General features: G+C 40.4%; 1 protein-coding gene across 3 annotated transcripts in view; it reads left to right on the forward strand.

Moving 5' to 3' along the window:
* The window catches only part of slc25a21 (solute carrier family 25 member 21), an 86,510-nt gene extending 64,841 nt beyond the window's left edge, over positions 1 to 21,669 (forward strand). For all 3 annotated transcript variants that reach the window (XM_040042859.1, XM_040042858.1, XM_040042860.1), the window contains 8 exons: positions 5,587 to 5,670; positions 12,243 to 12,309; positions 13,123 to 13,182; positions 16,020 to 16,127; positions 16,239 to 16,403; positions 18,005 to 18,186; positions 19,689 to 19,741; positions 20,141 to 21,669. In XM_040042859.1, the coding sequence (XP_039898793.1) occupies positions 5,587 to 5,670; positions 12,243 to 12,309; positions 13,123 to 13,182; positions 16,020 to 16,127; positions 16,239 to 16,403; positions 18,005 to 18,186; positions 19,689 to 19,741; positions 20,141 to 20,202 (781 nt within the window). In that variant the 3' untranslated portion in view covers positions 20,203 to 21,669. The remainder of the gene's footprint in view (positions 1 to 5,586; positions 5,671 to 12,242; positions 12,310 to 13,122; positions 13,183 to 16,019; positions 16,128 to 16,238; positions 16,404 to 18,004; positions 18,187 to 19,688; positions 19,742 to 20,140) is intronic.
* The last annotated feature ends 1,010 nt before the right edge of the window (positions 21,670 to 22,679 follow it).

Here is a 22,679-nt window from a genome sequence, read left to right on the forward strand (position 1 = left end):
AAAACATAGAGGGCTTTGATTTCACTACACCCTCACTGTGCTGCAACCACACGGCTGCCCCCCTGCCGCACCATTTCAAAACTCAGACATACATGTCTGTGCATCCTTTATTTATTACTAAAGTTCCAGCCTCCCGCGAGAAGCTATTCCCACATTGGAGTCGCTCTTACACAGCATTTTAAGCTCAGCAGAAATTGTTGTTGCTTTGGAACAACTCGTAGTTGTTTGGCAGTTTCTTTACTCTCTAGATTGCCTCTTTTCTTTCAGTCATTAAATCTTTTAAATCCAATTAAATTGATATTTCGTACTGGTGCCTAAAGCGTAGGTATAAGTTTGTTCCCATTTGTTCATGCAGTGTTTAGGCAGATAGGGCCAAGCATGTTTACTGCACCGGACTACACAATGGTGTGTAATATGTAGTTGACATTGCTCTGAAAGTGATCTGGCCTGTGGGTGAGAAGAAGTCACTGCTCAAGCATTCCAGATTTATTTAAAAACCTTGGCATGATTTGGTTGTAACTTTCATAGGTCTGCATCACTGACTAGATCCATAATTCTTCATGTCACTCAAGCTCTTAAAATAACTGGATTTAAGCTAAAAGATCTGGATGGCGTCCAGTAAAAGTTACTGTGGCCTGCACTTGCACAAAGCGTTATGCTTACTTCTTAGTCAGTGATACCAGGTAAGGGCAGATAGCAGTTTGTCCAAGAAAGAGTTTAAGAGATATATGTGATGAAAAGAAAGTTGAAAGAAAAGCAACAGAGAAAGGTAACAGTATTCTTCTTTATCCACACATGGCTGGGTGACTCTTTTTCAACAACTTTCTGATCAGTAAGTCTTTAAATAACAATATTACAAGCCCTGAGACAAATTGGCATCTACACTCTAAAACATCATGACACAAATGTTTAAACAAATGAAGAATATAACAGCAAGATGACTGAATTTCTTGAAACAAGGCCTCTGTAGTTTAACCTCCTAAGACCCGAACTCTTCCACCGCATGCATTTTTAATTTCTCTTTGATATTTCGGCATATTGGGGCCCGATGAATGTAAAAACAAAGAATTACCAGATTTTTTTTTTTTTTTTACCTTATTTTTGTTTTTAAGAAAAGTAAGAGCCACATATGAGGATATTCGTTTAAAATTTTGATAGAACAGTAGCAGTATAATGTCCTCGTAAGTGGATATCAGGCCCTTATCGAGTAAATTTTAGTATTTTGGTCTAAATAACCCAAAATGTGATGTCAGGTCCTAGGAGGTTAAGTATGATTATTGGCAAATTCAGTAGAGATCTGAGCCAAGGCTGAGACATGTCAGCGTAACTCTTGGGTTTCTTCCTGGCAACATGCGTGGTAGTTGTCTTCTGTCTGGAGCACACTTTTTTACAGCCAGCAGTTACCTGCTGTCAGGGGAGTCTATGTTGGTAGCTCATGGGAGTCTAAACAATATTGCAGAAGTTCCCAACCGTGGCTTCTACTGTCCTCTCCTGGACTACTCTATGACTGATGAGATAATCATTCGAAAGACTAGTACCTTAATTATCGAAAAAGAGAGTTGGTCTAGTTTTAGTCATGATAAAAAATAATAATATTGAGTTATAGTAACCTGAGTTTTTTTCTTTGTTCTTAATTTGTACTTGAAGAACCTGCAAAAGAGGTTTTACTGTTTTACTTTTACTTTTATATGATGCCATAGTTAAAACTGCACCATAGCGCCATAATTTCAGCTAACAGCAGTTGGCAGAGGTTAAAAGATTCTAGATTAAACACCCAAGAAATCCTTCCTGTTATGCAATCGTTTTCTGGAAATGGTGGTAAGACTGCTCATTTTTTCCACCTATCTGATCCACTTCTGCAGTAGTCACGTTCTAAATTTGCTACAGTCCACTCTAACACAGAGTTATCTCTTAGTCAAGCAGAAGTTTGTAATGCTCAAAGCATTTGAGGTCCCAGTCTTAGACTGGCCCTGCCTCATGGTGTTTTATGCAGCTTTTTTTCTTGCTCTTCTCCAGTAACACTGCCTGATCTCAGGTCACAAGGGTCACAGCATATGAGCAGACATCTGGACTAGCGAAACAGTCCCAACATCACCACTGGGATTCAGAGGAATCAGTTTTATCAGTGTGAGAGAGAATCCAGAATGACAGAAGGATTTTGTAGCCCCTTTAACAACCAGACTAACTTTTTTTCTGATATCCAGACTGCATGTATAATTTGGGCTTTCCCAGATCCAGTGGGTGCTGGTGAAACCTAACCTGGCCTGGTCCAGATCAAACTCTGGCAGCCTGCCGTGTTGCAAGCACCAAAAGTTTATCACTTCCCTTGAGCTCCCATCTCACATCTTCTTCCCCTTTAATATTTTTTCCTATTCTGTTCTCCAAAGGTTTGTCTTTATATCCCTTCTGCTCCTATTCTCAGTTTTTCCTGTAACAGTTTTATTATAGATTTAATATATCAATTTTTTCTTTGCTCATTTCTTTATGGACAGGGCATAGATGAGTTGAAATCAAACTTAAGTGTGATACACCTTAATTTATGGTGCTTTTTAAATCGAACACACTATTTACTCATGTGGGACTAAGTCATCTCCGTTGTCAAAACAATAAGACGGGAGCCTTTTATTTTGGCTCTTTACCCTGATGCAAGACTGTATGGCTAAAGTCACAATTGAAGGAATTTGCCATGTTGGACCATTTATGTCGGAAATGTGGTCGTAACCTCATGTACCAATGCAATGGACTTTTACCATCTTTATGATCCTGCTCATTAAAATTAACTGTCTGGTTGTAAAAAATAGACTTCCCCTTTATGTTTCCTTCTGGATTGTCTTATGTACTTCAGATCTAACATGAGAAATTGCTCAACTTTCATTCCTCCCCCCTTGTGATTCACTTCTTCTTTTTCTTCAATCATATTTTTTGTTTCTCTCCTTTTTTGTCAAAGCACTTGGCATTCCAAGTGGGAAGGCATGGGCAGATCAAGGCTCTCACTGTAGCAACCAGTCCAAATACGCAGCAAAACACATAAATCATAAAACATTCATACTTGGGGAAAATTGCACTATATGAAATACTACAGTATAATAGATAGGTATAGGTAACTGCCTGTTGTAGATTAGGTCATTACTTCTCTACTTAGTGTTTTAATTAAATGTCAGTCTGTCTGAACAGCTATAAATAAGAGTTTTTAAATAAATAGCAAGTCATCAAACTCATCCAGCTATTAATTTCTTTTAAGGGAATATCCATATCTCTTAAGAAAGGCTTTTAAATCTGCCCAGTCAAACCTATGCGTTTGAATCAACCTAGCAACCCCCTTCCTATAGGCTTTTTTTTTTTAACACAGTCTGTAGGTTCGCCTCCACATCTCACCATCTATGAGATGACAGCCCATTTTGTCGGTGGCCCATTCAAGCCCATTACCACAAGGGTCTGGGAGCGGGCATAGCCTTGCTAAGCCCTGAAACACTCCTCTGCTATCCATAAAAATACAAAGAATGGGGCTCTAGCCTTCTACTGCACATTCCTTTACCTTTTTGACATCTTTGTGGATGCCTGACATTTGTGCTTTTATAGGTATTGGAGGTCAGGTGGACGAGGTCTTTCGTATTATTTAAACAAGAGTGCTTGTCTCGTTTGCAGAATCACCAACCTGCCCTCGCCTTCACCCTCTCCCGGGTAGCTCTGGGCCTATAAAGCACAAGTACAGAGAGAGTAGGATGTGGGTGAAGAACAAATGGGGGAGCCTTGATGAACTTGCAGATTTCATCACCTCTTGGTATACTGTATCTCCATTAGCTTTCACTGATGATTGAAGAAGATGCTCCAAGCAGTGTGTTTTAAAGAAGCCCCAGGGTTTTCCTTGGGTCTTCCGTCTGTAGAGTTTATGACTTGCAGGGCTGACTCCAAGGCCAAGCAAATCTGCCAGAGCAATATAAAGGATATCTTTTGCTCTTCTTCAGCCAACCAGTATATCTTTGTATTCACTGAGGCCGTGTTAACAGAAACTAGAGCTTTTTGTCTGCACAAATCCCCCCAAACAGGACATTCACTCACAACCAACTGAAGCTTTGGGTCTTGTTTTCTACAACTGGTTGCTGTGAAAAGCAACATAAGCAGTTTCCTAGCCAGGGGCCTGACAGTTCCCCTGCTGCCATAAGTTCTTATATTCATCCCTATTATCTTCTACTCCCTGGGCCTTTCTGCTTGGTCCCTGGCTTTTATGACAGGGTAGAAGAGGGCCATGAGGAAATGAGGTGACCCCGGGGTTACGAGTGGAGTCAGGGGGCTGGAACTGGACCACGGCATTGCCAACCTCACTCTCTTAGGGCCAGTTCGGGTCGAAGTAGGGCAAGCAAAGGAGACAGGGGGAGACTGAGGACAGAGTGCCTTCCATCCTTGACCCCTTCATCATATGACTCTAATTAAGCCAGATTTGAATTTGTTTACAAGCCCCTGTGGTCTTAAATCTTCTTGGTCTTTGCCTCCTCCCAGTACCCCCTGTTTCACCATCATCTCATACCTTGAGTCCTTCTTTTCTTCTTGTCTTTAATATGGTGTCAGACATCTATTTATTATCCTGTTTTTACTAGTTTTCAGGAACCAGTTACAAGCTATTTGGGAATCCACCAAATAGGATTTGAGGGACACCCCTCTAAGATGTTAATCTGTTAGTGATATGAAAGGCCGCTCACCCCACTAAACTTCCCCTCCACTGGAACCTGGGGGCTCTTTATGGCCCCATCAGGCACCCGCGTGGACGACTTACTGCTGACCTTGTGACCTAGAAGTTGAAGCCATATGAGGAGGGAATCTTTCTCTTGTCCCATTACTGCCTGCTTTTTTTACTCGTGTCTCCTGCTTCGCTCCTCAGAATTGCTAATGTTATTTAAGATCTTCAAGTTAGATTTTGTCATCTTGTTAAACACAGTTGTCATCATCTCATTTCACATATAAGACTTTAGTTATTTCATCATGTTTTCTCTAATTCCAAGGCATACAGTGGTGTTAAATGAGGAGTCTTAAATGAGTACCTGAAGCTCTTTACCACTAACAAGCATGATTTCTATTCATTCTTTCAAGATTTACACACAGCTCACCAGACTTTATTAGAGAGGTACCTGCATGTTTGCTGTACAACAAAAAGTCACTCGACTGGCTCCATCGTATTAAAAATTTACACGTAACTCAAGAGCTGTTACTATAGGCTTGCTGGCATGTTAGTACCTGAAATGCTTTGTGCAAAAGGCCTGGTCCTGGTGTGTTGCATGGTTAATTGGATCAGTTGGGTTAAATAAATGTTTAAGTTCTCTCCTGCACTGAGGGGACCTGGTGGAAGGAGCCTCTCATCATAGTGGAGGAGGGAAAAAAGAGAGGGAAGAAAATAGAGGGAAAACAAGCTCAAATTTGTGCTTTTGAAGCCATGTCGGAGTATAGCCTACACAGGAAATGGGGATAGAAATTAAAAGAAACCAACATCTAGCTATGATAACAGTCCCTATGCAGAGTTAACATAAGTTGATGGAGCTGATGATCATAATATTTAAAGTAACTGAATTTTTAATCAGAAATTTCTTGTTGCAGGTTTCAGATCCAAAGAGGAACCACTGACCCCACCAGCTACAAGAGCCTGGGTCACTGCTTCCGGACAATTTTCCAGAGTGAAGGGTAGGTTATCCTCAGTAGTGATTCAAAATAACACGGGAAGCCACTCATGAGTCTTTCTGTTTTCCTGCACATGAAAAACACAAAGGTTGATAGTGCCATTATTTGCCTATGCTTATTAAATTCGTTTCTTTTTAATAATTCCTTGAGGGGCAAAAGTCAAGCACAAACTCAATGAATGCATCTTTATTACAACAACCTAGAACAATAAAATGTACTGTGACATCAAGGCAAAACTTTAAGTTGGCCACCAAAAACTTGGTGTTTGCTTATGCTGTTGTGTCCATAGGTATGCTATGCTATGCTTTTTATGTCTTTAATTCTTAGGAAAAGCTACTGTTGCTGTCATACTAAAAGCATATCAGGGAGAAAAGTATGTAGTCAGCTATGCTGTGAGTGACATTTCTTCCAAACATGCTGCTTTATTTAAATGTAACCAAAAGTTATGTGGTTTGGTGGCTATAAGGATGTGAGCATTACAGTTTGGCTTCCTTAAAAATGGCTGATGTGTCTGTCAGCCTCCAAAAATATCGTGCAGCAAACCACTGAACATACCTTATTATACGCTGTATCTCGTACAGGATACGAGTAGACTAACTAAAGACAGCCATCCTGCCATGCTCCCTCCTCGTCTGCCTGCCCTGTCACAGGTCTGTGAGATAGAGCAGGCGTAGGAGAAAGTGTTTGCCACTCGCTCTGTTTACGATGAGCCGACAGCTTTACTGCGGATATAAAGTTGATCTGCTGCAAGGTGTGAGTGAGCGCAAGGCAAGAGGCTGGCTAGTGACAGTTAGAAATCCTCAGTTGGCTGGAGTTCAACACACACACTTATGCTGTTACAGTAGCCGTGCCCTCTTCACCCCATACGCATGCTGACAGTGTGACATTTAACGCTTCTTTGCCTACTTTTTGGGTGTGTCCTGCGGGACTAACCTTGTACGAATTTCCAGAGAATTCTTTTGGCACATAAAATGGTTGACATAAAGCGTGGCGTTCACAATATCAACATAAGCTTTTGAGTGCTGTTTGAGTATGATCTCATCTAACAAAGTCGAGACGTGCCGCAGAATCACTGAATACGGAAGATCCACTTCCTTGTCGACCAATTATCATTAACAGTATATTTTTGCTGAGTATGTAATCACTCCCCAGTAGCACATTGAGGTTTACCTACAGGCCAAACCACTTAGTTATAATTTATATAAATAGTGTTAGGCCCCACTGTTGTAGAATTATTATTAAAAATAAACTTCTCCCGTCAGCTCATGGCAGAACAGGGCCAACACCAGACCTCTCTCTCACTCTCTCTCTCCCTCTTTGAGGCGGTGAGGGAGGAAACCTGAGCTCTAAAGTTGAGCTCAGTGACTAAGCTGAAGAAAGACACAAGCCTGGACACAATAGCTGCACCTATAGTATTTAATTTCATATACAAGGAGATGCACGTGAATGCTTAACACGAATTAAGAGTTATATCTGTTAAAATTTTACATTTGCCATCTCTGAAATATAGCATGAAATCCTGTAGCTGTGCTCATAAGTGTGTGACCGTGTGAACTACACTCACTAACACTTGGTTGTGTATTGCCTTACAGTCTGCACTTCTTTCTTTTTTTGCATGTGGGTGCAGCAGCGTGAGCATGTGTTAAGTGTTTCCGTCTGGAGGCAAACAAAAAGACTCTATTCTCTAGCATTCTTTGCTAGTGTGGTATCCAGAGACTGGGTCGGGACCCAAAGCGCGGCCATGGTTATATTAAAAGGGTCCATGCATTACATAAGAACGGTGGAAATACTGAAGATGAGTGACTAATGCCTGGAACTAACACTGTAGGGTTGAGGGATGTGGGGTTGAATCCAGCTGGGACCACCCATGCAAAAAATATGTATACATTTGTGGTAGTGTGAAGAAGAGCAGATACGATTATGATGATCCAGATCATGTATGAAATGTGACGGTGAAAGGAATAGGTTAAAGGAATATTTGGCATTTTTGGAAACATGCATAACTGGGATCTCTGAAGGGAAATTAAGTTTTATAGCTTATAAAGGAAAGATAGTCCAAGATTATTAGTGAGCTTTTGATGGAGATATAGTAAGGAGGTAAAGAGACATTGTCAAGGCCAGCTGCTTCCTTCTGTTTTTAGTTTTGATCCTAAACTGACCTACTTGCATTGCATTTATAAAGGAAAATACACATATATCTAATCCTCAATTCTATTTATATAGTGCCAAATCCCAACAAGAGTTTCCTCAAGGTGCTTTATAATGAAAGGTAAAGACCCAATAATACTAGAAAGAAAACCCCCAAAATCATACGATCAACTATGAGGAAACATTTGGAAACAGTGGGAAGGAAAAACTCCCTTTTATGTGGAAGAAACATGAACCAGGCTTAGGGTGGGGCAGCCGTCTGCCGCGACCGGTAAGGGGTGAGCGGAGGGAGTCAGGACAAAAGACACAACGTGGAAGAGAGCCAGAGATGAATAAAAACTAATGATTCAGAGTCAAAGCAAGAAAGAACAGTATACTGTTAAACTACTGTTAAACTTACTTATCTTACAGACTGCTAGATTAATCCAAATCTCAAACCCCTGACAACCACAACATGTGCTATAGCGTCCTTTTGTTACACCAGGTAAAAGTGTTTATCGTACAATCTCTTACCTCAGTAACACAGGGTTTTTTTTAATTCTAGTTATAGCTATTCGTGACTTAGGTGACATCTAAGTTGCATAAACGGAAGCAGTTTTGGTGGATTTAATCCTGGCCACTGGGAATTCTGTTATTTAGTTCCTGTTAGGAGCAATGTCAAGTTTTAACAGGTACTAGGAAATGCTAAAATATTCCCTGTGCAACATTTTTCTGTCAGTTTCCTCAAAGACTGTGAAAATAAAATGTGTGTTTCCAAAATGTAAATAGCAGCAACTTTCCAGGTTTGCACATTTTCACTGTTACGCTATTTTTGTCTGTTTTTATTTCTGTCACTGGTATCGCTGTTAGTGGATTTATTTAGTTGGTCTTTTTTGTGTAGTTGTGTCACTGACACGCTTCTCTCCAGATGGATGAAGGCTGTTAAAAAAGGAAAGGTTTATGAAAATGAAAGCCAAATTACACACACAAGCATACAAGTACACCCACCTAATGCTGGGATACACATATCCCTCATCCCTCGCTCTGTGTCAGGAGGCCATTTGTTTAGGAAAGACAAAAAGGGACTTAGTGTGTACTTTACATTGGCAATCAAATAAGGATTCAAATGATGGCCACTCACTAGAGGCCATATTTGTTCTGTAACAAATTTCACTCCTCCTTCATCACCTGGTGGCTCCCCAGCCTGACCACACCCGGGAAATCTGTGGCCACCATTTGCATGGACAAAGAGAGGAGAGGGAAAGGCCTTCCGTCTGACTGAAATAACTTGTTTACACAAACCATATAAGAGATTCATTTTTGGCTTCCAGGCAGCATTTTGCTCAGCGATAATCCCTTGCTCTGGCATGATAATGTGGGCTCAATTACCCAGAGCCAGCGCTGCTTGTGTAGCTTCAGGTGTTGATCAAATAGGCTGGATCACCTGATGAAAAGTCTTTTGATAATTAGTTGTGGTTTGCTGCTGTTTTTGCTAGGCGCCCTCGCCGTTGTGGATTCTGTGCAAGCGTAATCGCCTGTCGGTCTCAGGTTATAGTCAGTGGAAATGTGTTCCAGCAGCAAAAATATTTACACTTGTACCCAATCAACCAAGATCATCTCTGTTGACTTTTAGAGAATGTTGCCACAACAGAGCTGGTGCTGCTGTTCACAGGATACAGTCGGCCACGCCATGTTGTCCTCTTTGACTTGTATTCAATATCAGTTTGCCCTCTCTGATAGTTTCGCTTTCCCTTCGCCACAACAAATATTTAATGACCATGTGTACATTTACAGAATATTATTATCTATTATTTTTTATTTTTAGATAAAGAAATTATTTTTGGTAATAAGGCTACTTTTTATTTGTCAGTAAACTCCTTGGAAAGGCCTAAAAGATTAGTTTTTGACTCCTTAGCCCCATTAATTGCTGTCAGGGTGGTGTGTTTGTTTAGATGACAAATGGGGGGGAGGCTAGATGATTTCCTGAAACAACTGAGAAGTGTTTATTATTAAATCAAAATACCGAGTAAATGGTGTCTTTTCTCTGAACCTTTTTTTTTAGCTGTGCATCAACCCACATTTGGAGCCTCTACTTGAGTCTCTATCTGCAGGTCGAGAAAGAGGAATTCTTATTTTGTAGCATAGCAAAGACTTTGTAATATCAGCCTTGAGTTTTAGAAGTAAATCTTCAGAACGCCATCAGGTTTCTGGTAACTATTCCTTCAAAATGACTTGTATTCCACATTGTAATGAAGGGCATGTCATAATGTGCATCTCTGATTCACTGATGTGTGTTTTCACTTTTCGAGGTTAGAGCTGGCACAGATAACTAGCCACGGAATATTTATTTTGTTTTGTATTTTTTTTTTTTTTTTTTTTTAAAAGAAAAGAAAACAGCTGAATGAAACTTTTTTATTAAGGCCATCTTGCAGTTTCACAATAACCACTGATGTCATTTGAAAGTGTTCTTTCAAGAAGTAAGGTAGCAACAAAAAAAATTGAACAGAGGAAGCTTTGAAACCTTGTGATCGAAGAGCATATTTTGCATTTTCCATGAATGGAATTTGTATCATGGAAAATATCTCAATGGTAAATAAACAAGGAAGCGGGAAATCTAAAAAGCTTGTGATGGGTGGTGACCACAAAAGAATGTAGTTTTTCCATAGCAACACGTTTGTTATGTGTTTACACATCGTTGCCCTGAGCTTTGCACGGCAATTAAACAAAATATTTATTGAAATATTTATCGCAATTACACATACATAACCCCATCTTCAGATTGATTGATTTATTATGGATAAAAATGTCCTGACCTGTCCTGTCCTTTATACTGATAGTATAAGAGTAGTGGCCTCTGCTGCTTCCCTTCTTTGAAGATTTAAACCTGTTTTACCTGTTTTAATTCAAGACAGTCCCCTTAAAACAACATTTAGGAATGATAATAGTGGAGGAGAGGTAGCTGTTGCCAGGAACAGTTTGCTATCAACACAAAAGCTAATGACTCAAAGTATCCGATGCTTCAGATGTGCTGCGTTTTAGACCTGGAGCCTGTGGCACACGTGGTAAAGTTTGACAAAAACAACATATTACAACTAGTAAGAAAAAGTTAAAATATGTCAATCTGGCCCCATTAGTGTAAACTAGACCAGTTCAAACAAATGTCCTAAATGTTCTAACATGTTTTGACCTAACTGAAGGCTGTGGGAAATGCATGTGTGTGCACTTCTGAATGTATACGAAACATGCAGTGTGCAAAACAAAGCCTACTACTGTCCTCTTGCATGTGTACATCAAAAACCAGTCAGACATTCGTGTGAATCTATATATGTGCTCTTTTGTTACTTTTCCATCAGCCGTTAACATACCTCATCTGGTTACAAAGGGGCATTTACCTATGAGAGGGTAACTCAGCTTATATCCAAGAATCTGAGTGAATCTGAACACAGCATGGAAAGGTTAAGAAGAGATTTGTATATAATTCAAAAAAAGCACCCAATAAGTGTGTTAATGACTAATTTAACAATCTGTTCATTTAGTTTGTGAAGGCATTACATAAAATTCGCTTTTCCAAAATATAGCCTGTGTTCCATGTAGGTACACATCTCAATATGAATAACTCACTGTATCATTTTATTATTTTTCCTGGCTCTGACTCTGCCTTAAATCATGGCTGGACGTATGATTGAGCACAGGCAAACTACCCAAATTGACTAAAATTATACAGCTACTGCTTCTGAAATATCCAACATATCAAATACTGAAAAAACACCCTTAAATCATTTCCTCAGCATGTTCATGTAGAACATGTTTACCAGGGTTTGTGGTTTGAAAGTATATCTGAAAATGTGCCTTGCTGAATAAGGAGGAAGAGAAAATGCCACGCCAATCCCTTTGTGATTTTTAAACCTTTATATAAACCTTAAACAGGAATTCTGCACATTGTATGAATTCCTTAACTCAAATTTGACTAGCAAGTCACTGCGACATCACGCAAAGCCAAGTCTTTATCAAGCATGCATAGCCCTGAATAGTGGATTAAAGCTTCTTGATGCAAGGCGACAGTGCTGTCCACTGCACCACGCTGCCTTTTGACGTTCATTGGCTTCCATTTATTTCCATACAATATGAAAATCAGTGAGCAGCCATTTGAAACTTGTCTTGGAACATGTCAAAATGCATAACTAAAACTTCCTAAATCCTATGCAATCTGTACTTTGTATCCTAAGTTAGAGTTGCTGTGGTGTTGAGCTGTATTGCATTACAACGATGAATAATAAGTTGATGTAAAGTTATGAGTGTATTAGAGGATATTTCAGCAGCAGTTTGGTTGATCCGATGTACGTGTAGTGTTGATACACTACACGTACAATGTAAAAGTAAACTAACATTTTACAAAAACGTAAGTCGAATTCAGTGCCAGAGAAACATTTTATTTCCTCTTTCTACAGAGTATTTGGATTCTACAAGGGAATCCTACCTCCTATTCTAGCAGAGACACCGAAGAGAGCAGTCAAGGTGAGACAAAGGACATGGCTCTTTGTTCACTGACGGCCGCAGAGCTTCTCGGCATATGATGCAACGCTCAGGATCTGGTTTCTTTGCAAACTGCTTCACTCCCATATGAAAACACTCAAACCACAATCGTTCTAACATGTTACACACGTGTTGATTAAACACATGACGCCCTCTGCCATGTCTGCCTCCTCAGCCACTCCTGTTCGTTCTGTTGGTCTTCCAAATATTGACTTACAAGCATTTGAAAGAAAGCCATCTCTTGAGAGCCATCTTTGGATATTTGTAATGAGGTTTAGCATTTGGAGCTAACGTGTAATGGGGTGACAGGGATTGGGGTGAGCGGGAGGGGTGGGTGGCGCAGAGGGCCCTGATGCTTGGCATAGAACACCTCTGTAATGAGATGCTGGAAACAAGGATGTGTGAACTTTAAAAGTAAGCACTCACACTGAGAAGATGGGGTAATCACTCACATTGAGAACAAAGCTAGGTGGTGAGAAATGTCTGGAGCCAGAAAACAAATTAAAGCTCCGATTAAAACGGTCTTGCTGGCATTTTGCCCTTGGTCAAATAAACAGATCCGTGGATCTGTCTGCTTTTGAGACTTTTGTCTTTCCACAAAGATCAAGGTCTGAAATTCAAAGCGTACCGTCATTTCATGTTCGTTTACTAAATACATGCAATCTTCATGTAGTTCCCCCTTTCCTTTTGTGTGTTTTTAAGGTAGCTTTCTTTATGTACACCATATGTGGGTGTGTATGTGTGCACAGATGTCACTTTCTGACAGCGCTTTTATCCTGATCTTTCCCACTGCAGTTTTTCACCTTTGAGCAGTACAAGAAGTTGCTGAATTTGACCCCTTTGTCTCCCGGTGTGGTGAGTCTTCCATCCAGGGACACCTGAATACACTCTCACTTGAAAAAATAAATACGCACGCACACCGGATTTGGAATAATGTTTTAGAGTATAAAAACAGCTCACCTGCCAAAGGCTTTTAAAACAAAGACAAATGCCAAGAATAATTTTGCCATGCAAATGAATTAATAAAAATGTAAATGTCCTTGTTAACATTTCATTTTCAGTGCTGTTTCATGTAAAACTTTTAGTAATGCAGGAATAGGTTTAGAAGGGAAATTCTTACTCATTTTGTGTTTTTTATCTTGGTCACACATTGGACAAGATAAACATGAAATGAGTTCCAGAGCTTAAATTAATACTGTTGGCATAGTGCGAGCAATTCAGCACACATTTAGTCATTTATGTAGCTGTCAATGTCATTTTCAGAACTTCTGAAACAAACCCTGAATGTTCCACTTTCACCTCAGTTTAGCATTTAAATGTATGAAGCAGCATGTATATGTAGTTGGCACTCAGTTTGGGACATCAGCTTGTCATCAGCTGTGATCAGTGTGGCACTAATGACTCCATGTCTCTGGCTGAACCTTTGCTTTTATGAGCTTCATTCCCAGCAACAGAGCAGCCACAAAAACTACAAGCGTTTGTTCGGTGCTGCTACGTATGTGTTAATCCAGTATAACTGGCAGCTTATTAGAAGGCTTTTTTAAAATTACACAAGTAATAATTACTTTGTTTTCATTTCATTGACTCACACTGTGTGAGAATCTATTCAGATTTTTTTTTTTTAATTGAAGATAGGAAGGAGCTAAATGTTGCATAACAGCAACAGTTACCATAAGACTACGGTGCAGACTTAACATTGAGCAGGTGCTGCGTTTTGCCCATGCTGTATGTTGTGTTAATATAAAAGACAACCCAAAGCTGTAACCTGGAGTCACAACAGCAATCATAGTGCTTGCACTCGGTATAATCCTGGAATCTGCAGTCTGGTTTGTCCATTGACAATTTGATTAATGCTTATTCAAACAAAATGAGTGTGCCCCTTCACTGCTGACACAGACAAAAAATCACTTTGCAATTCTACAATGAATGTAAAGCAAGTAGAAAAGCTATGGCGGTAACAATACTGCCTGTCTGCTGTGACATTCAGTCATTTTTAAATAAGCTCAGCCATATGGGAAGTCAGACCTTACAATTTAAAACAGCAAAAGGAGTCCAGCAAAGTTTGTGACATGCTAGTGATCTAAAAGTTGAATTCATAACAACTGAGACAGCTGATCAGATAATATTGTTTACCCAACCTCAACTGCACATCCAACAGCAACTAATCCCAATTCGAGAAAAAAGGCAGTTAAAAATCAGTGTATTAAAATTTCAAGTTCCCATTTAGTTAACTTTAATCACGTTATTTTATCGCAGCGTGGCTACACTGGGACAACCCACTGGGATTATATCGTTTATATCGTAGCACCTTTTTCTCTTCATCCCCAAGTTAAGCAGGTGGGATTCTTTATAGCCTGGACATAAACACAGATTACCTCTTAAAGTCAAGATGAACCCACAAAACTTCATAGTCACCACTTCTTTCAAACCCCGATGTTTGGAAGTAGAGCCAAAATAGTCTAATATTTAACACAGTACTTTAAAACCAACTTGACCAACTTGCTTGGCGGTTGTTAATTCTGGAGACTGGTTACACCACAGGCCATGAGGTAAGAAGAGGTTTCATCCTTCTTGAGTAATTGGTTTTCTGTTATATTGAGTCAGAGTTTTAAGCTAGAAAGATTTGTATTGGTGGGGTGTGGTCACCGCACACCACCTATTCAGGTGGCAGCCAAGTGTCAGCCATGATGGATGGCTTACCTGTAGCTCAGTGTCAAAGCAGCCCCAGCGTGGAGAATATCCTCATCTTGTTTTTACAGCCATTTCTGGAGTAATGTTTACCTGTCCCATTCATCATGCCCTCTTCCCACTCTTCTTATGCCTCCTTCTGACTATCTTCTTTCCACCCCTTCCTCTTCCTCAAGTACCTCTAACCCCATTCCCCCCAGAGGCCCTCGCATATCAAGTACTGTAATCACATCAGATCATTAGTGCAAGTGAATTACAGATTGGTTGTGAATGGTGCTCTCTCTTCCCCCCTATTCAGCATGGCACAGCTGAATGCCTTCACTCTGATTAATGAGGACACACACAGTAATAATACAAATAAGGAATTAAAACGTGGCTCGCTGGCTGTGTAAACATCACGAGGCATGTCTGAGAGGATGGGTCCCGGGGCTCTGACAGCAGGATAAAGAGGCAGGAAGAGTAATGAGCTATAGACACGTTCTTGACATGTTCCCATTACGCCTCGCTCTGAGCACGCATGCACGCACACATGTACACACACACTTAGATGCAGAAATAGACAGACCAATGTAAGTACATGCAGTGTTGCAACAGCCAGTTGTATAAAATCGGTGCTACATTAGTGCATGTTGATTGTGATGAGATGAATGAAAGCAGAAAATAATTTTTTGGCTTCTTCAGTGCAAGTTTGTTACCTTGCTCACATTCCTACTTTCTACTCACCTTCCTCTCATCCCCATCTGTCATCTGGCGTTCTGTCTGATGATAAACACAGGCGTCTTAAAGCATTTATTAAGAAGTAACAATGATGGCTGTGACGAATACATATTTTAGACAAGACAAAAAGACTCAGGTTTCTGGAAATGAAATAACAACGGCAGCTCTTGTAACCCGGACACGTTGTCACTCTTCATTGTCTTCATCAGTTTATCTAGTTTGCTCTGTCTCTACCCAAATATTATCTCCATATTCTGAGTCCTAAATCACGTCCAACTCCCCTTTAGGCGCTGTCTGCAGCAGGGCTTGGTTCTGGCTTGACTGAGGCTTTAGTGATCAATCCATTCGAGGTGGTGAAAGTCAGTCTCCAGGCCAACAGGGATTCCTTCAAAGAGGTTGACTGAAATCAAATATTGTCATAATGTGTAAAATATTGGTAATCTACACATCTTTCCATAGAAATCTGCTCACATGTGTTTCTTTCGAATTCAATCTTTCCAATACAGCAACCCTCCTCTTTTGCCCAAGCAAGACGGATAATTAAGTCAGACGGCTTTGGACTGAGGGGCCTTAATAAAGGATTAACATCAACACTGGGGCGCCATGGAGTTTTCAACATGATCTACTTTGGCTTCTACTTCAATGTGAAGGACGCTATTCCTACCAACCCGGTAATATGCCAATCATAATCTATGATCACACACTTACTTGTTTTGGGGTTTTTTTCCAAACCACTTTAACCTTGCTTTGACATTGGTAACCTTGACTACACCCAGTTTTTTTGCTATCCATAGGATGTGATATGCATGTGTGCCAACAACCTTGCCACAGGGAAATACCAAATGTATTTAACAGTATTATTAGTTAGCCTGACTGGCATGGAGGGAAGGAAGCAAAAATCAGAGAGGACTTGTAAGATCAGCCCCACTAATACCTCTTCTGTTTGCTCTTCATAACATCCTCAAAGTTTCAGATTACACATCCGGCAGTTCCTGATGGCCCAAACAAAAGTTAATTTTGTTTAATGGAAACGTTACCATACGCCAGTTCCACATGTGCAAACTGGAGCATTAGATTAACTCCAATGAACTAATTGGAAGCAGACAACTGTACTATTTTCAAGAGGAGGTTACAGTGGGAGGCCAGGCTCTGCTAAATTTTCAACATTTTTCCAATGACGCATGATGTACAGAGAACCAAGTGGTCATCTTCTGTGAATGATAATTATGTGGCTGGATGACTCAAATAGCTCCCTTCTTAGATTGTGGCAGTTGCTTTTTGGGAATTATCCGTCTCGATGCACATTGATGGAGCGATCCTGTTTGTTAGATGCTAACAGTGGCCATTGTCGAGACAGCAAAAGCAGAAATATTGTGGACGTTGTGCAATTCACAGGCTGAGCTGATAGTGGTGTTTCTTCAAAGGCCTTGTGTCAGCAACATGAGCAATGAGCTTGCAACTCAAACTTGTCTGCAGTCGAATTCAGACTGTCGAGTCCAGGTTTCTCTCATGTGGCCTTTTGACTAACAGAGGAGGCAGATAGCACACTGCCATCATTCACAAGTGAATGTGTGAGGAGATGTTTGCTTAAGGCTGTTAGGAAGTGGGTTGATGGGTGTACTTAGGCCACAGTTACGTTGCCCCCTTCTCCACATCCCACTTGAAAAAAATAGAAAAAGTGGGATTAGCTGTTGATTTACCACGGCTCTCAGGGTGTCCAGCCGCTTGAGAAAGGCCTGGACCAGAGAGGCTGCTGTCATTTGTAAAAATATCCTGGCCAATTAGCTGTCAGAGCTCTCTGAGTCTGGGCTTCTTTGGTACAGTAATACCCCTGTGCCGAGTCACAGCCCAATTACCCAAATTGTCCCCATATGCCTCCCCAGTCTGCCTGCATGAACCCTGTTTATAAATCCTCTGTCTTGGCTCCCCGGTGAACATGTGCTTCTGCTCAGCCAATCAGAATGCTGCACTGCAGTCAGGAAGCACTAATCTGCCCCCCGCTACCATAAAATGATCAGGGCTTTCATGCAAGCTTTGCAATCATATGCACAAGTCCCCTCATGCTCTCCCCCACATTCGCTCATAGACGTAGACACATAATGTCTCAGCGCTGACTTTGTCAACTCCCTGTCACTACTTTCTTTTTTATTTCCAAAGGCTCTATTTGCTGTTTATGTTTTATGGGACCAAATTTAACCCTGTGGTTCACACTTTAAAAATATAAGTATCACCCTTAAAAAGGCATACCTAATTTTATCTCCTCCTTTTTCAGGACCCTACCCTAGAGTTCCTGCGCAAGTTTACCATCGGCCTGTTGTCTGGGACCATCTCCTCCTGTGTGAATATTCCCTTCGATGTAGCCAAGAGCCGGATCCAGGGCCCCCAGCCAGTGCCAGGAGAGATCAAGTACCGCACCTGCTTCCAGACCATGGCACTAGTGTACCGCGAAGAGGGGTATGGACAAATGTGGGAGGAGAAAAACAGGGGATGTTCGGGACAAAAGCTGGAATGCTGATTCATTCAAGAATTAATGAGCCACTTTGTCTGTTTTGTTAGCAGTCGATAGTTGGTTATCTGCCAAACTGGCTGTCAGAGAAGACAAATGTACCAGCTGGAGCTACAAGTTAGCAGGGTTTGATTGTGTGGAGTGACTTTCCTACACTAAATACAGCAAAAAAGCACGAATAGCTTCATGCAAAACTGTGATCCAATGAATGGAAACTAAATAATGATGTTAGATTCTGGGCTGTATTCCCCATGAGTACGATCATACATTTCTGCAGTCTGTCAGTTGTTTAGTAAATGTTAACATATTTTCATGCCTCAAAGAATGACAGCTCTAAATGGAAGCTTCAAGGAAAGATGTATGTTATGCTAGCAATTGCCTCAGGCTTTCCACTTTCCCCCATGCTGCTCCGCTAGACAAGGGCCAGCGATATGTTTGTAGTTAGTGGATGTTGTTAGTATAGAGGTTGTTGCAAGAATGGCACTGAAATGTTATCGTTGCAGGGGTGCATGGATGGTGCCCCATCCGCCACATCCAGTCCCCTTCTCTAACACAACACAGTCCCAGCTAATTAGTGGTCCCTATGGGAGACGTCGTTAAGCAGACCCTAACGAGCCGCACGGCGCTCCACGGGTCAATCTAATCAGACAGAGGGCCAGGGAGGAAGTGGGTCGAGCCTTATTAACGCCATCAGTGGCGGGGGCAGGGAGCGGGACAGGGAGCACGAGGCGGAGGCGGACAGCCACTGATCACCTTGAATGCATTAAGGAGCAGGTACTCGGTAGCGCTGGCCGCTGGACCCTATATACCTGATGGAGTGACAGACAGGCAGCGCAGCAGACAGACAGACTGACAGACAGGCTCTCACATGTATACTCATTCATGCATTCACAAGCAAGAGCACAGGCACATGTATACAACCAGCATATGGAAGGACTCAGATCAGTCAAACACTTCCAAAAACAAATAGATTTATTATGTAAAAATGACTCTATTCAGAACTTGCTTATTATAATAGCGAACTGTAAGTATTGATGCATTGCATACATTACATCTAATAAAGCTGGGGCTTGATTCATGTATTGCTAGGCAGCTTCTGAATTTCTTTTTTAGATCAAATGATAATAGATTATAATACACAAGAGTTCACTTACATTGGTTTTCTTTGAGATCTGCAAAGCATCTAAAATAATATTTAATAAATGGAGTGATGTCAGAGGTTTAAAATTTGCCTCTGAGTTGTGCTGGATTTGACATATGAAGTAGGACACATGAGAAGTACTTATGTGCAGTCTAAAATTTACACACCACCACTCCATTTGCACTAATTTACATTTCAACTCCATCGCAGCACAGCCATTACGCAAACTGAAACGATTTACATATACTGGATTCTAGCTAAAATCTTTGCACATTAACACCTTACAGCTTTTCTTTCCTTTCTTTGCAGGTATTTGGCACTATACAAGGGATTGGTTCCCAAGATAATGAGGCTTGGACCAGGTAAGAAAAAAAAAAATTCCTCGTGTTAATATTGAAATCATTGTCATCCTCACAGCTTTCCTGTTGCAGCAGATAAGGCTGCTGAAGAGAGCGATTAAGCAAGAAAAAGCCTTCCCTTAAGCATATTAGCATTTCAACTTTGCATGCAGTGCTTCCAGTGAAATAAGGCTGTAGCAAACACTATTTCCTTCTCAGCAGATTCCAAGGAACAGTATTTACATAATATTCCACAATAATAAGCTTTAAATGGAAATACAGTGAGCTAGAGATACCGTCCACCTCCTTTGTAAACAAGTGCTACAAGCTTTTCACATGTTCCTGCTCTCAGAAACTCACTGGGGAAGTAAAGCCTCTGAAAATCAAATTCACAACGGGTACTTCTCTTATATTCTCTCACAGGTGGAGCAGTAATGCTGTTGGTCTATGAATATGTGTCTGAGTGGCTGCAGAGAAACTGGTAACAAAACAGGGAACCCCACAATGGTGCCTTATGAACTGTGCCTTATTGCAAGTATCGTTACCTGATCAGAGTCATATCGGAATAAATTCGATTTTTTTTTTATCTTGAATACAAAAAACTCAAAATACCAAATCAGCATTATATTATGTTTTAAAATGCAGCTTTCATTTCCCACATTCAAAATGCTACAACACATTTTGAGTCTGAAGGAACTGTTCTAATACCTGAAAATAGTCTTCATTGAGTTTAAAATCATTGACAAATCAGTGTTCCTAATGAAGTCATGCATTAACATAGTGTTTTCACATTTCATTGGTTGTAGTTCTCATGTTTTTCTTCTTTTTTGGGCTCATCTCACTGGTTTGGTGCAACAATCACAGATTAAATAGACAAAGAAAAAGTAGAATGAGCTGAACGCTTCAGAATATGAACTCTATTTATATAGAAATACTTGAAATGTGTTCAAATGACATAAAACACCAAAAATAGAGTGAAGGCATTTTTATGATTATCCTGACTTCTGTCTATTTACAGCTATACTTGAACATATATCCTCAATTAAGATGAGTTTGTACAACGATCAATCTCCAGTCTCCTATTTTATCACATCATAATATATATATATACATATTCATCTTTTTATGGTATATGTATTCATAAATGCAAATACAAGATGCAATCAGGAGGTTCAGACACAGTGTGCATAAAACAGTAGAAATCATATTTAAATTTAAATTCAGCAGCCTTCAAGAACACCTCATTGTGCAGCAAAGCACTGCTCCCAGTGCTACTGCAACTTTTGGAGGATTCCTTGGAAGTCTGCTTATTGATTACACCTATTTTCATCCATGTACTACTGAGCCTTAGCAGAAATAGTGTTTTAATGTCTAACAAGAACACTGACGTTATGAAAGCTTATTGCAAAAGTTATTAATGCATATGTTTTTGCCAGTTTGTTCTTAATACACGGATCAAACTTGGCACCAGAAGCCCCTGGCATCGCAAAGGCACGCGGAGAGTCTCTTTTGATGTCGTTCCATAATTATACTGGATGCTGGGGGCAAACCGTCCTGCCTGAGACAATAAGTCACAAAACTGTCAACATCTTTGAGAGCTTCCTGCTTTCCACGTTATTTAAAAAAAAAAAACAACAACAACAATTTTACATGCAGTTCAGTTTTTTCAATAATCATTTTCTGGCTTTGTCAAGATAGGTGCTATGGAAAATATGAAGGTTTTGCTTGCAGCATGCCACTGTCAACATTAACCCTGCACCATGAAAATGGACAGTATTCGATGGGATTCTTCTGTTTTTAATGTACCTCCAAAAAAGAATCTGAGTTTTATATGTTTTCAAGGTTTTATTGGTAAAATGTTGTGTGGATTTTCCTTTTTAAGTCCTTCCTGAAAAAAAAAAACCTCAAAACAAAAACAACTGGACAGTTCTTTTATGTATTGGTAACAAATAAAAAAAAAAAATGAACCCACATCTTCGTCACTGTATAATTGTGTGTTGCGTGTCCTGTAACAGTAGATTCGTGTTGTTGTTTTTGTCTTAACTGGGACCGTTTCATCTTGGCATCGATATAAGAATATCCCCTTTCTACAGTTTGCCACTTCATCACTCTCCTTTTTGTCATCCGAGCGCTTCGTAGCCAACTTAGTGTCAGTCTTTCTCTCTCTGGCGGGTAGTCAGCGCTCGAAAATTTAGTGCAAGCTAAAATAACAAGCCCCAAGAATTCAAATGGGGCTGCAGGGATCGAGGGGGTTACCACACACATTCTCTTTCTCTCTCTCTCAGTCTGTTTCTTATACAAATATTCAAAAACACATATATACACACACCTGTTGCACAGCCTTAGGCATAGTGGCTTCTCGAAGAGACTCATCTTAACTTCATCTGGTAGCTGGTATAGTGAGCCACGTTGGCATTTGACAGTCATCATTAATGTGGGAGTCACTCTCTGCCAAAATGGAACGGCTCCTAGTTTTTGCCTAGGGGCCCACGGTGAGAGACTAACAACTGTGGCTTGCAGACTGATGGAATTGTAAGCGCTTAACCTGTCCTTTATGTAGTGGAGTTCTGAATCTCTATCTGTATTTTAAAAGCTTGTGCAACTTTACCATGAATTCCCTGCACACTGCAATAATCATAAATCTTATAAGTCTCCCTCACGTCATTTTCTTTGCACCCTTTTTATGGATTTTCCCACCCTCATCTGTAACATCTCAATTCAGTGGCTCCGCTTTGACAGGGCTGCAACCTGGGCATGGCTCTACCTGCCTTTCCCAGTGCAAATGTGGTTAATGATTAGTATATTAAAATGTCTGCAATTTACACTGTAGGTAAAAAGCAGTCAGCCATGCATGCACACACACAAAGGCACGGCACCAGACGTGATTTTTAAAAACACGGCACTTATTTTTTTCCATTTTGCTCACCTGTCTCCTCACTGTTGTTGTTTTAAGACATTAAGA

This window comes from Simochromis diagramma, unplaced genomic scaffold, assembly GCF_900408965.1.
Source record: "Simochromis diagramma unplaced genomic scaffold, fSimDia1.1 OVJJ01000304.1, whole genome shotgun sequence".
Classification (NCBI taxonomy): domain Eukaryota; kingdom Metazoa; phylum Chordata; class Actinopteri; order Cichliformes; family Cichlidae; genus Simochromis; species Simochromis diagramma.